Source organism: Schistocerca serialis, chromosome 9 (assembly GCF_023864345.2).
Source record: "Schistocerca serialis cubense isolate TAMUIC-IGC-003099 chromosome 9, iqSchSeri2.2, whole genome shotgun sequence".
Lineage (NCBI taxonomy): Eukaryota > Metazoa > Arthropoda > Insecta > Orthoptera > Acrididae > Schistocerca > Schistocerca serialis.
The window spans coordinates 34,813,040-34,827,470 of NC_064646.1; the positions used below are offsets into that span (position 1 = coordinate 34,813,040).

General features: G+C 38.4%; 1 protein-coding gene across 1 annotated transcript in view; it reads right to left on the reverse strand.

Moving 5' to 3' along the window:
• The window catches only part of LOC126418787 (midasin-like), a 192,985-nt gene that overhangs the window by 80,068 nt on the left and 98,486 nt on the right, over positions 1-14,431 (reverse strand). Inside the window, exons 17-20 of the mRNA XM_050085718.1 lie at positions 13,088-14,064; positions 9,251-9,392; positions 5,924-6,115; positions 3,586-3,747 (exon numbers count right to left, since the gene is read on the reverse strand). Coding sequence (XP_049941675.1) covers positions 3,586-3,747; positions 5,924-6,115; positions 9,251-9,392; positions 13,088-14,064 — 1,473 coding nt within the window. The remainder of the gene's footprint in view (positions 1-3,585; positions 3,748-5,923; positions 6,116-9,250; positions 9,393-13,087; positions 14,065-14,431) is intronic.

Here is a 14,431-nt window from a genome sequence, read left to right on the forward strand (position 1 = left end):
TAAAATAACACTTTAACAGCGGTGGGAATATGAATTTCAGCTCATAAGAAAAGCATTAAACAATAACAGCGATGGTGACAAAGTATGTCATGAAGCAGATGTCCGCATTTATGCTTATGGTTTAACCGCTTAGCTGTTGTGATGTTATTGGTTTAATTCAACTTGTTCATCAAGTTTTGTTTTTTTCCGGGTGACCACAAAGAATGATCTCTCAAAAACATGTGTTTCGAACATATAATTTGTAGTCATGGCATGTCAGAAAATAGCTTGATTATCATAGCATGTCACGAAACAGCTCATTATCTTGTACCCAAATACCAATTCTAATTTTTTAATCTGTGAGTTTTTAAGAGCTGATGCAATTCATTACCACAAGTTATTGCATAAACACTGTATTGCACATTTCATTTCCCTCACTTAGATTTTATACAAAGTATCGGAGAGGATTATGATTTCTAATCCTGTATGTAAATTAAATGTGTTTTTGCTCATATTTACGGTTTTTTTTTAACATTTTCCTCAATTTTGCTTTTAAGTCTGGACCACATGAAAATGTATAATATGGATTCCACGGTATTATTCTTACAGCATTTTTATATACAATGAAAAATTCCTTTCTTAAAAATAAGTTACAATATTCCATATGATGCCATTGCTTGAAAGTATGCAAAATATGTCCACTTATTGTTTTGTCTCTCCTCAAGATTTGCAATGATTCTAAGAGGAAATCTGGCTGAACTAAATTATTTTAGGAGTTTCAAAATGGGTTTTTTATGGTTTAAATTCTCATCAATATGGGCACCTAAGAATTCTGAAGTTTCCACCCTATTTATTATTTCGTGGCCACATGTTACACTTATCACTGACATAGTACCCCTAGATGTGCGGAACTGAATATGTTGCATGTTTTGAAAATCCTAACAGAATAAACCTACAGAATAATCCATGAAGTGAAGAAAAAGAAGGAGGAAGAAGCAGCTGAAGACACATCTGATATCTGAAGAGGAACTCTGATAGCTTAACGCTAGAGGCTTCTGTCTGTGATTTATGGTCTCACTATGCAAATAATATTTGGACTTTGTCTTGTGCTCCCATTTGGTGCTATTTTACTCGTTTAAGAATGAGGTCTTAGCAGTGAACCATGCAAGGAAAAGATTCAGTGTGATGCTGCTGTGAAGATTTTGAGTTGCGAGGAGGGAAAAATTCTACAAGTACCTAAAATAAACATAATTCATTAGAGTGGACTCTTGAAGAAAACATTTTCTTTGGTCATCTATTTTTTTAAATGTGGATTCTATATTGTGTTCCACAGAGCCATAGAGTAAGTAATCTCCTGTTTAACAAGGGAACTCCCCATTGCATTTCAATGCTGTCAATCAAATGAAGATTTTTGCTAATGGCCAAAACATCAAGACAGATCGAGTCCCGTGTGGAACACGTTTTCACACCAGTGTATTACTACCATAACTTCACGCAAAATCTGTGCAGAGAAGAGCACAAAACCTGACCTCAGTTGCTTGAGACTGGGCCACTCGTCTCCACAGCAATTCTTGACTTCATACTGGCAATGTTGTAGCTCAAAATCTTTGTGAATACAGATTGGAATTGTTGCCACATCCTCCCTACAGCTCGGATATGAATCCTGGATGGAATAATAGAGCTTCTGACACATTGGGATTCAGTCACAGAGAAGCAGGGAGGTTGAGAGGAGTGTTAACAGATATTGAAGAGAAAAAAAAATAAAAATGTACGTTAAAAAAAAAAAGGAGCATTACTTATGACATTTCCCTTGTAATTTTCGCAACTACTTTGAACCTGTGGAATCTGGGTGTGCTTTGTGGTCCACTGCGGATGTTGGAAGACGAGCATTAACATCCTGTAGAACAAAGTGTGGAAGCAATCAGTAACAGTAGTTTTCCATTCCCAATGACAAAAAAATTTGGCAGCAGAAATATGCTTCAATTGTGGAGAGTTAGCATTAAATCACAGTTACAATTAAAGTTTTATTTTGATTTTTCTGATATTCCGATTTTCAAACGTTAATCTTGTAATTTCAGCTTAGGAATGAGTGGCCTTTTAGTATCAATCTTGCACTGTTAGAGAGCTGATAACAAGCAGAAAGAGATCTTTGTTGAAAAAAAAAAAAAAAAAATGGACATGTCAATGTATAAATAAAAAATATTGTTTGCATGGAAACTAGAGTGAGTGATTCAGTGTGACTGGCTCTTCTACTTCTGAATTATCACCACATGATCTCCCTTTTATCTATGTTTGGTACAAAGAACCAATCGGAAATTCACTGGAGGCAGTTAAGAAACATACATTTACTGATACCTTTGTCAATGTCAGAGTCTTATCTGAATGGCAGTAAGATAGTCACAGTGTTAAAATCAGTGGTACAGGAGTTGTGACCAAATACCCTCAACTTGTCGGTTCATCGATGAAATGTTTCCATTACTGACTGTGGCACAGTTATGTCGTGTAATAAAATATAGTGCCCTAAACATTGCATGGAGGTCATGGCAATGGCATCTCAGAAATTTTATCTGCAACTTTGTTGTGGATACAAATGAGAAGGAAAATCACCGATATGATTTCTTTATAAATGTTTAATTTATGATGTGAAAACCACAAAAATTTTTGTCAGTTTTATTATTATTTATTTATTACGAAACAATTCTGGATTATTAGACCAATATTAGGTAACAGTTTACTAATATCAATAAAGATGCTGATTTGCAAATAAACCAAACTTTGAAAATGAAAAATTTTAAGAAGGTAAAGTTGGCAGGAAATTTCATAGTAGCAAACAGGTACAATTAATAGACACTTACAAAAAGTTTTCGGCCAGACACTGCATCTTTTAGCAGACTAGTCCCATCAGACAGTCCTCCTCCTCCTCCTCCTCCTCCTCCTCCTCCTCCTCCTCCTCCTCCCCCCCCCCCCACCACCACCACCACCACGCCATACCATGCTGTCCCTTCTCCTTCCCTGCCCCCCTCCAGATTGCTGCTTCCATTCCACGTGACAGCTGCATTCTGGTCCAGGGTGCCATAATTGGCTGTGATGTGCGCATGAGGTGTGCTCACTTGTGTAAATGAATGGTGAGTGTTTCTCTTTCCTTTTCTCATGAAGTCTGTGGCTGAAAGCTTTGTGTAAGTGTCTTTTAATTGTGCCTATCTGCAACTTAATGTGTGATCTTTATGGTAAGTAGCAATCTATCTTTTCCTACATTGCTGATATTCCAATCTATTATCTGAATGCACTTTATTAATTTTAATTCCTAGAAAATCTTTTGCCACTGACTTTGTGGCAAATGGCTCTCCAGTCTTACTGGCTATTATAAAGTATTTAACAGTTGGAGCTACTGGAATTAAAAAAAAAAGATGGAGATTAATAGGACTAAAATGTAGTGGTAGTTCTGCTATTGAATTTTGGAAGAAGCTTCTTAATACCAGCATCAAAACAATGTGCCAAGCAACTGTTTTCAATTTTTTACGTGAAGAGAAGCAGTAATCTAAAAGATATAATAAAATCGTAATTCCAACGTTCGACGAAATGATAGTTAAAACTAGAATATTATACCTGTTTATCAAGTTTTTCTTCTGCACCTGTAGTGTCATCCATTTCAGCATCCAAATCTTCTTCACTATTACCTTCTGATTCATTCTCATCATCTCCACTTTTATCAATATCTTGCGCTTTACCACCAAAATCCTCTGATGTTTCTATTCCTTTCGATTCCTCCTGTATAAAATAATTTAGTTATGAAACATTATTAGACTTTAAATTCTACACAAAACAGAAAGGACATGAGAGGGGGGGGGGGGGGGGAGAGGGGGGGGGGGGGAGGAAGGGAGGCGGGGGTTATCAGAATAATTAAAAACTAATACCAAGAATACTTACTTTTGGTCACAGTGACAGATACATCATCTGCAAATGGGCAAAACATGGAGTAACTTCACCGACTATTAAAAAAACTGAGGATTTTAAGGCCACTCTATGGTTGGATGGTATATAATCTTATGGCAGAAATTATCATATAAATTCTGAACAATGACTCAAGAAAATTTCTACCACTCTTCCTGAACGTGCACAACATTTTTTATATGAAAGGTATGCCATGTGCCATCCTATCATAAACCCAAATGTCCAAAATAAGGAGTAAGCATGGTAACACCCCCCCCCCCCCCATTTACAGCCATACAGACCAAAGTTCCTGAACAAATGTATCCGACATAAAATAAAGTGTCTTGCCATATGGAAGTGTATACTACTGTGGCATCTTTACACTCTGAACATGTATAAGGTGTAACTGGAGGTTGCAGCTAATAGTACTTTGTAGCATGATACTTAACTCTACTTGAAAATATAGCATTCATGATCTTGCCCTTTTTATTATAGCTCGCAACAATTAATAATTCTGTAGCAGGTTGGCCCTCATTAAAGAAAAATTCAGTACTGAATAATGATGATCCCCAGCATAAACAGAGATCTGGTTCAAAGCCCAAGTACTACTGACATTTTCTAAAAGTGATGATGAAATATTAGAGAACATTGTATTGAAGGAAGGAAGATTAGGATTTATAACCTCATTGGCAGGGAGGCCATTAGAGATGGAGCAGAAGCTCGTATCTGAAAGAGGCTGGGGAAGGAAATCAGCTGCTTGTTCCCCAGAAACCCCCTCAGCATTTGACTTTAAGAGGTTGATTGACGGATGAAATTTAAATGGGAATAGAGTAGGCAATAGGAACAAAATAGAACAATAGAAATGATTGGCATCTTTGTATTAAGAAATGTAGATAACTGACAATGTCCCACTCTGTTGCAAGAACGATCGGGACTATACTATATTCTAGACAAGTCTCTAAATAATTGTAAAAACATAAAAATAATGACAATTTCTTCAAATATTTTGCAGTTCATATCAGCTACTTTCACCTGTATGTCAGAAGCACAACATTTATGTTCAGCTCATCATCATAAGCTCACTGAACAAAAAAAAACTAGTCAGCCCAGTGCACACCCACAGACAAATATCTCAGCTTTTACAGGAGCACAGCAATCGAGTCACGTGCTCAGCTGTGCACACACAGTCTCTATGTGAGCATGTGGTGGTATGATCAGTGAAACATTTATGTTTCAAGCAGGTATTGTGCGTTACTGTAGGTAAATGTAAGGACTTGACAGAGTGGCACAAAGGGGAATTGTGTTTGGTCATGCCCTTGGCCATATGGTGTGTGAAGTTGCTGCATTGGTGCTTTGCAGCAGACTGTTCAACCTGTCTACAAGCAATGGTGTATCGCACATGGCCATGAAACATGTCATCAAAAATGTGTTCAGAAAAAAATCCTGACTGAGAGGGACCGGATATGTGTTTCAGAATCAGAATTGTTTCCAAACCCGACAGCAGTTTCTGCAGGCAGTGAATGAAGGTCCATCCACACCTGTTAGTGAGAAAACATTGTGACGGGAACTGCATGTGACAAACATTTGGAGTCAGTCATCTTAAATGAGGCCATTGCGCACACAGACACATAAAGACAACAACAATGAAGTTCATCTTGCCGGAAGAATATGTGAATGGTTTTCTGAACAGTCCCCCATCCAATTACATCTTGATTGTCCGGCAAAATCACCTGACTTGGACCCCATACAAAATCTGTGGGACATACTGGAACAGTTGGGAAAATGCTGACATCAGCATCCCCGCGATGTGGACTCACTTCCTAACTGAATCCAGGCAGTTATAGAGTTCAGGGGTAAAATTACACAGTGTTAAATGATGCTTGCCATAATTTCTCCAGGAGCGACCAATTTTTTATCTGGTGAGCTCTTATGGTCCCAAGAACAGGCAACAAATGAACTACTTACACTTCCTTTAAGCAGATTTAATCAATAGGATATGATATACACAACGCACCTTGCACTCCTTTTCATCATCTGTTTCTGGCTCCTGCCCCTTAGGGCGAGCATCTTCCAACTGATCTTCACTCTCAATTCGCTCCGAAACATCTGTCTCACCTTCGCCATCACCTAGCCCCATACCTCCTTTAGCAGGTCCCGAATCCTCACCTTCATCATCTGGCATTAGATCAGGAGGTATGCCAAAGCCCTGCAGAAAAAAAGAAATAAAATAATAATTTGATCAGTTTAATTACACATAGTTAAATGTAGTTTGAAAATTACAGCCACCATGTTCAAACCACCCCAAGGTGGCATGCCGCATGGTGACGTTGTAGGCACACGATGCAGTAACAAAAGTATGTAAGTGCAGCAGAGGCGAACAGGGATTACCCTAGCAATGATATGTGCTGCAAATGGGGAAACCCACTGAGATAAGCGACTCTGTCACAGGACATGTTATTATTACGTAATGCCTGTGAATGAGTGTCTCGAAAATGGCGAAGTTGGTCAAATGTTCACATGCTTCTGTTGTGAGCATCTACAGAAAGAGGTGGAGAGGCCGTGAAACTACCACTAGGCACTAAATGGTTGGGTCTCCAACACTCCACAGAATGTGGGGTTCAGAGGCTTGTCTGCTTTGTAAAGTAGGGCATATGCTGATCTGTGGCATCCCTGACAAGAGAACACAATGCTGGTGCATGCACAAGTCTTTCAGAGCACATCATTCATCGTACATCGTTGAACATAGAGCTTCGCAGCAGCCTAGTACTCAGTGTTCACATGTTGACCCAAAGACATCAACAACTAAGATTTCAGTAGGCACAGGACTATCAGCATTTGACTGTCGATCAATAGAAACATGTCAACTCTTTGGGTGAATCACATTTTTGTTATACTAGGTTGGTGGTCGTCTCCGCAAACGCCGTCATCGGCAGCTCGAAACGTGCAGCACACGGTGCAGGCTGGTGGGAGCAGTATTATGCTATGGGAGACATTTTCCTGTACTTGCATCAGACCTGTGGTAATAATCAAAGATTTGATGCTGACAGCTGCATACCACCTGCAAGCCAAAACCATGCTACAGTGGTTTGAGGAGCATTATAGTGAACTCACGTCATCAGGGCAACCAAATTCGTCTGATGTAAATCCTATGGAGCACGTCCAGGTCGCTATCAGGTACAAGCACCACATATGCATATCAGTGGCCCATTATTTATGCAAATTACATGACCTACGCATACACATCTAACGCCACATACCTCCACAGACCTACAGACAAACTGTCGGTGATCCGTGATATGCAGAGTAAGTCATGTATTTCATTTCAAAGATGGACAAACAAACTATTAAGCAGGTGGTCATAATGTATTGGCACATCAGGGTATAATCCAAAGAAATTTAAATCATTTTTTATTGGATAGGGATTTAGTTTGATTTGTATTTGGTGGTGGTCAAACCAGCTTTCATGGCACCATTCCAGTCAATACAAAATATGAATACATATGTTGCCACTTCTTATTTCCATTAGTCATGCGATAAGTTGTACTGGAAGAAGTGTGATATCATACGGCCAATTTCTGTGACTGTAAGACAATGTATTTATGATACAAAGATAAGATTAGTTTAATTGTTTGGGATTACTCTGTCATCAAACCACTGAGTGTATTTTGAGCAGTGTTAATCTGTAGACAACAGTTATACACAACATTCTAAGACATTTCTTCTATTTTCCAAGTCTTTATATAAAATAAGGTTGTCAGAATGTGGAACTATAAAACTAGTATCTAAAATGTGGACAATGATTTTTTTGTGCAATTAATATTTAAAATGCTTTTGGAGGGGAGGGAGAGAGGGGGAGAAGTTCTGGTGGATTTTCCCTACATAGTTTCTTTTTCATCATTTGAATAATAATGTTACTATATAAGATGCCATCATCCTCCTTCACGAGTGTCATTCTACTACCTTTGCTGCTGTTAACCTGACTTTTCACTCAATGGGTTAAACTGTACGATTCAAATAAACCTTAAAAAAATAAATAAAAGAACAGTGGCCATCACATATTTTCCCATAGCAAAGAAAATACTGACATCTGAGTGAAAAAGATTTATGAGGGGCCATCCGCACTCTTGCCTCGAACTGTGTGTAGGTAACACCAGTTGTGAGCAATGACGGGAAGTTAAGATAGAGGAGTAGCTCATTTTTATAGACAATGATATAAAGACCACTCTGAAACCACAACTGTGACTAGACAGACACACACACACACACACACACACACACACACACACACACACACACACACACACCAAAAAAAAAAAAAAAAAATCACAATTTGATTTTGCTGGCTTAACAATCTGACAAGCAATACCTCAGACATCAAACTGTCTATCATCAGAACCAAGATTCCGTATTTGGGAGGAATTCATTAATAACTATTTCAACATTTTAACAATAAAATGCAAAAGTGTAATGCTTCTATCACTATTAGAAATATCACTGTGTGGCAAAATCAGACTGTAAAGGAAGGGCCATCTACACAAAGCCACTCACTGGCTGATCCATACTATCCAACCCACTCGTTACCTCCAAATCGACAAGGACATACATCGCCAACTTCTCTATATCATGCCCAAGTGCTGTCACAGATAGTATTAACAAAATGTGCACAAAATCCACAGTATATTTTAATGCAATCTGTCTGTAGTAGACACAAAAGATCTTCCGACTGCTTAGGGGCAAATGTTATGTCACACTGAAGTCCTACAACCTGCGAGGCAATGTATGTTGAAGGCAAAACTTTTGTTCTGCACATGTGATCGTTCAATCCAATTCTGCGTGACGGCTTACTATCTGAGGTGTCAGACAGCCCAGAACATCACAGACAGTAGATTAGTAAGCAATGCACCACCTTCTTTCCAGAGATAATGGGAAGGACTGAGTAAGAAACAGAGAGGGATTCCTTCATTTTCCTACCCCCTTTCCTTTTCCAAGCTCTCCACTCAATCCCTTTTTTTCTCTCTGAAAAAGGAACCAGTTGTTCCAAACGTTAGCAGTACGGTGTTCTATTTTAAATTAAAACGAAGAAAGGCAACCTTTCATCAATAGCTGATTGAATGCATTACACAGCAATCCACAACAAATGAGTGATTTCCTTTCCTTGCCTTTTTATATCCTGGAATTCCTGTTTTTGTAATGTGTTCTTTTTTAAGTATTTCTATCATACATACTGTGAATTACCACTTCTTATGTTAAATAATTAATTTAGTGTACTGGTTACAGCATAAAAGCTTCATATATGATTATGCAACTATTACACTGATGCAAGAGAGAGAAATAAAATTACCTTTTGTGCAAGATGCTGGAACAAAGGCAACAGTTTATTGAGTAACTGGCATGATACATGAAATGCCTGAATTTGTTGAAATACAGTAAGTTCTGCAAGGAGTGCCAGCTGGTGCAGGAATGGCAGCAGCATCTGAATCAGCCTGTGGAGCATGGGGATAAAACACAGAATCACTAACACAATAAATACCCACAAACTGAAGATAGATAATTAATATGCAATAATTCAGTCAACAAATGTCCTACATTTTTTATACTGCCTATTATTTTCTACAATTTGATTTTCTTCCGTAGAAGCTCTTTTACTGAATCATTCTGCCCACAGATACAAAAGCTCATGTTCATTTTTACTCTCCTTCTCCTTATTGCAATACTGTCAAATGCTTTAACATAAATCTTCTGTTTCTGATACCTTTGTATCCTAACCTAACCTAACCTAACCTAACCTAAATATGGTGGGTTAAATGTGGAGGAATTGGGCTGGGGATGATTTGGCTAAATGGAAGACTGTTGAAGGAGACAGTAAAGTATTTTTGAATGTGGCCTACTGGGTTACTTGATACTATGAAGATTATGATAGAGACACAACAGCACATGCACATGCCATTAGATTTTCATTGGGACTTATGTTTCCAAATTTTCACTGCCACTTATCTTTCCTTCTGCTACTTTTGTATACCAAAAGCTACCTGGAAGCTACATGGAACAGTGTGCTGGGAAAATGGATCTTGCTGAAGGTCACTGATTACCATCCCATAGAAATTTATACAAACCGACTCAGAATGAAGGGCATGTAATTAATCTGGGTGAAATCAATGAAACAACACAGTATCAGTGTAATCTGTTCAAAAATGCTAAAAATGCAATGTAATGAAAGTGCTGCAACAGACGAAACTTTATGTTTTAATGGAATTCAAACCCAAGTCTCCTACTTACCACAAGATGACAACATCATCACGTTATCTGAGCAAGCCTCCTGTCCCCATCCAAAGTGTCAGTATCATTGAACAGATTTCACTGACATCATTGCATATTGTTGCATTTCATCAATTTAACTCCGGAGTTATCATCTATCTCTGCACTAGAGTCAGCCACAATCCTTTACAGAATCACCCTCAGAGATGCTACTACATCTAATACAGAAGACAATTTTTTATTTTATTTTAATGGGTAGCTGGATTACGAAGTAGGATATGCTTTTGGAGGTTACTTTTAAATTTTATTATTTGTTGTCACGTCTCAGTCACACATACTAGAAGTAAAATTTAAGTGTCATTCAAAAACCTCATCAAAATGTGTACACACAATTCATGGATGAAGAAAAAATTGTGAAGGAACTTTCCTGGGTCAAATCAAGATTCATAGTATCAGGGACAAACAGCTACAACAATGTTAAGTACATGCAAAGAAGAATCCCAAATATTTGTCTGTTTCTGAGATATGATATTATCCCCTCCAACCTCTCCCTCCCCCCTCCCCATCCCACATGTCCCCCAAAACAAACCTCATCTATAACTGTGATGTAACTTAGTGAATAATCAGTGGCATCACACATTACTAATGCCAACATCCAACAAGAATGACTTGCTGACTTCTCTTGATCAAGTAATTATCCAGCCTAGAACAGGATCAGAACAACACAAAGTGATTTGAACACTTTCACATGCTTCATGCTAATATGCCATACCAAGCTTGTTTTAAAGGATAGTAACAGGAATATCACTTTACTGTGCACTTTCGCTCCTATTGCAACTTCCAACATTTTGTTGCATAAAATAAACAAATGGTGCAGAGAAATAAAACTCAAAATGGATCACAGCAGTTATGTTGCCACCTGCTGGCACATTCCACAAATGACTGTTGTAACTGGCACTTAAAATAGCAGAGAGAGGTGACAATGGTGAGATTAGATGGCACAGCTCTCCTGCTGACAACTAACTGTCAATCAGTTTGTTGTTCTGATCCAGGTAGAGGCTTTTGTTTACAAAAACACTACCTTAAGCCACTCAGTTAAGCAACTGTTGTTTCATGTATGACATCAGATTTGAAAATTAACATGTAAAGAAGATTGTTTATTTCAATATTTTTCGTTTTTTAATGTCCTATGTCCTAAAATTCAACATCAGTATTTAATTTGGACACAACATACTGATTGCACAAAACTATATGATGATACGAGGGCATGCTGAAAAGTAATGCCTCCAAATTTTTTATGAACAAACTTTTAAAGGTTTTTAAATAGAACACACTTACATTTTTATTTGTTACATCTACATATTTCTCTACACTGTCATGCTGGTGACAAACACATTTCTCCCAACGAGGGAACAGTTTGTCAATACTGTCATTGTAGAATGTTTGACTTTGTTGGCAGAGCCACAGGCTCACCTCTGCTTAAAACAATCGATCACTATCAAATTGAAGTGGATTAAGTTTGGGAAATGGATGAAAATCTGATGGAGCCAAGTTGAGACAGCACGGAGGATGATTGATAACAGTGAATGCAAGGCATCACACTATTGCAGATGCCACAGCGTTTGTGTAAGGCATGGAAACATCACGGTCAAGGGCAGGATGCTCTATGTATGGAGGAACTCTTTGAATTTGTGCTTTTAGTTTTCTGAGGGTGTCATAGTACCGTGCAGACTTTATGGTGGTGTCTTTGGGCACGAATTCCAAATGCACCACACTGCGAACACCCCAGAACACTGTGAGCATGACTTTCTCTACTGACGGCATTGTCTTGAACTTTTTTGGGTCCATGATCCTTCGTGGCAGAACTCTACTCATGCTCTCTTGTTTTCTGAGTCAAAATGGGAAACCAGCTTTCATCACCTGTCACAATGTTGTCAAGGAACCCACCACTCTAACACTAAAAATGCAAAAGAAATTGTTAACAGATGTTAGACTCCTCTGTTTCATATCAGGAACAAGCATTCATGCACTGAGTTCTCTTTACAGCATTCTGCAATGACAGCCTGTACATGCTCTCATGATACTCCAAACTTAGCAGACAGCAGAGTTTTTGGCGAGTTCTCTGGTGAGTTCATCAACCCAATTCCGATAGGTCTCATCAGTTGCTCTGTGCAGTCATCTGCTCTGAGTTCTGTCACACACACACACACACACACACACACACACACACACACACACACACACACAGAGGTTTCTCCATTACAAGCACAAACAACCCAACGTCTCACATTACTGATGTCAAAACTACATTCATTGTACACAGCTTTAATTTCTCTGTGGATTTCAATTGGAGGCATATTTTCTGCAGTTCACAACTCAATTACAGCACCCTCTGATATAGTTACATTACACACAGCCATTCTTACATGCTACAATTTGGAGCCTTCTACCATCAGAGTGTCATAACTTGCATCAGCAAAGTGGGAAAGTCGACCGAGTAATGTGCGTGACATGTAATGCCTCAACCGATATTGATAACAGAATAAAAAATTCTGAGGCGTTAGTTTCCAGCATGCCCTCGTAATATGTTCTGTTTACTGGCAAAAAGGTCGTACAAAACTGTTTTAGTAATAGAATCACACTGACAACTATTCATGGTACACGTAATCCATTGTGCCATTCAGTTGCAAACGTGTAAGTACCAAGGTACTTCACATAATTTTACATCTTCATGAAATAGTGCATGTGATAGAAAGAAATAATATCATTAGTACTTTTTTTCTGAAACAGTTTCAATTAGGGTACGCTACATAATGTCTACTTTATGAACATATCCAGGATTAACAATAGTAATATAGGTGTATTCCATTATTCTAATTATTCTACCCTATCGTTAATACTGGTTATTATTTTACAGTCTTACCTTTTGTAATACACAGATGTTTCTGTTTCTTTTCCTACTTCTAATACACTAATTAACATGTTTTTAATATCTGAAACAGTGTCAAAGATAGCACTCAGATTCAAATAACTAATGTCAGTTTTTAATCCACCAAGTATCTTCTCCTTAAAGTGATCCTTTTGAAGCTCATGATGGCTTTCATGTTCAAAAGTATCCACAGATGGAGTGGAACTTATGACATTCACAGCATTCTTCGTCATGTTGTTTTCCTTATCAATACCCTGTGTTTCTTCCATGTCAGTTCCCCCCGCCATCACATTGCAGACATCATCGTTTCCTGCACCTACTGATATTTTGTCATTCCTTTTATATAGTTTCTGAACAACCAGCATAATTTTCACAAGGGTTTCTTTCATTTTGGGCCTAAAAGTGGGGTCTCGCAGAAGATCAGGTGACAGATGAACTTTTGGAACTTGACTTAACACATCAAACATGAAATCATCTGTTTTTGATTCACTTCCTAACACTTGTGAACCACTTTTGTATGATGGTGAATTTACTGTTGCAAATAAACTAGACTGGTGGAAACTTTCCAATTCCTGATGTACATGTGTGGATAGCCACCTAAGGCATTCTGCCAACGGATTCTGTGAAAGGTTTGTATCGTCCTCTTCAAATTTTAACTGCAATTTCTTGAGTTTTTGCATAATTGTCTGTAAACCACTGTATGCTTCCACAACTGATTTCAGCTTTATAACAGGGATATCAAGAGAGGCTTTCAGATTCCCAGTCGTTAAAATAATGTCACAAATGAGAGCATCACTATCTCGCCATTCAGCATCACCATATGATGCTGACACCAAAGCAGGCATGTGATTCTTTGTAGATAACCACACGTGGGGCACCTGAGGCGACGATGTAGAGGGGCAAGACTTGAGAGTGACGCGAAACTGCTCCATGCACATCTGCACAGTTGCCAGCAAATCCACCACACGAGACTGGAACAAATAAGTCATGCATTTAGCAGAGATCTAAGAGCTGTAAAGTGTAAACTTTCACAGCTGGATCTGTCATAATTAATAAAGAACGCTGGGCTATTATGTTGTGGTCAAATGGATTTCACATTGTAACCTGAGGTTTTGTTCACACCTGCGGAGGACATTTTCAAAGCAGGTCGTAGCTTCTTTGAGCATCCAAAATTCTATTTACGTATTCTCTCGCACAGTGGCATGATGCTTTGAATACGTGTACGAGTTTTCCACCGTGGGGCAATAGCAACAGCTGACGACAGCAACTGACAACAGCCAACTACACAAATGACATCAGGCCACTGCAAGAGAACACACAAACAGAATTTTGTTGCAG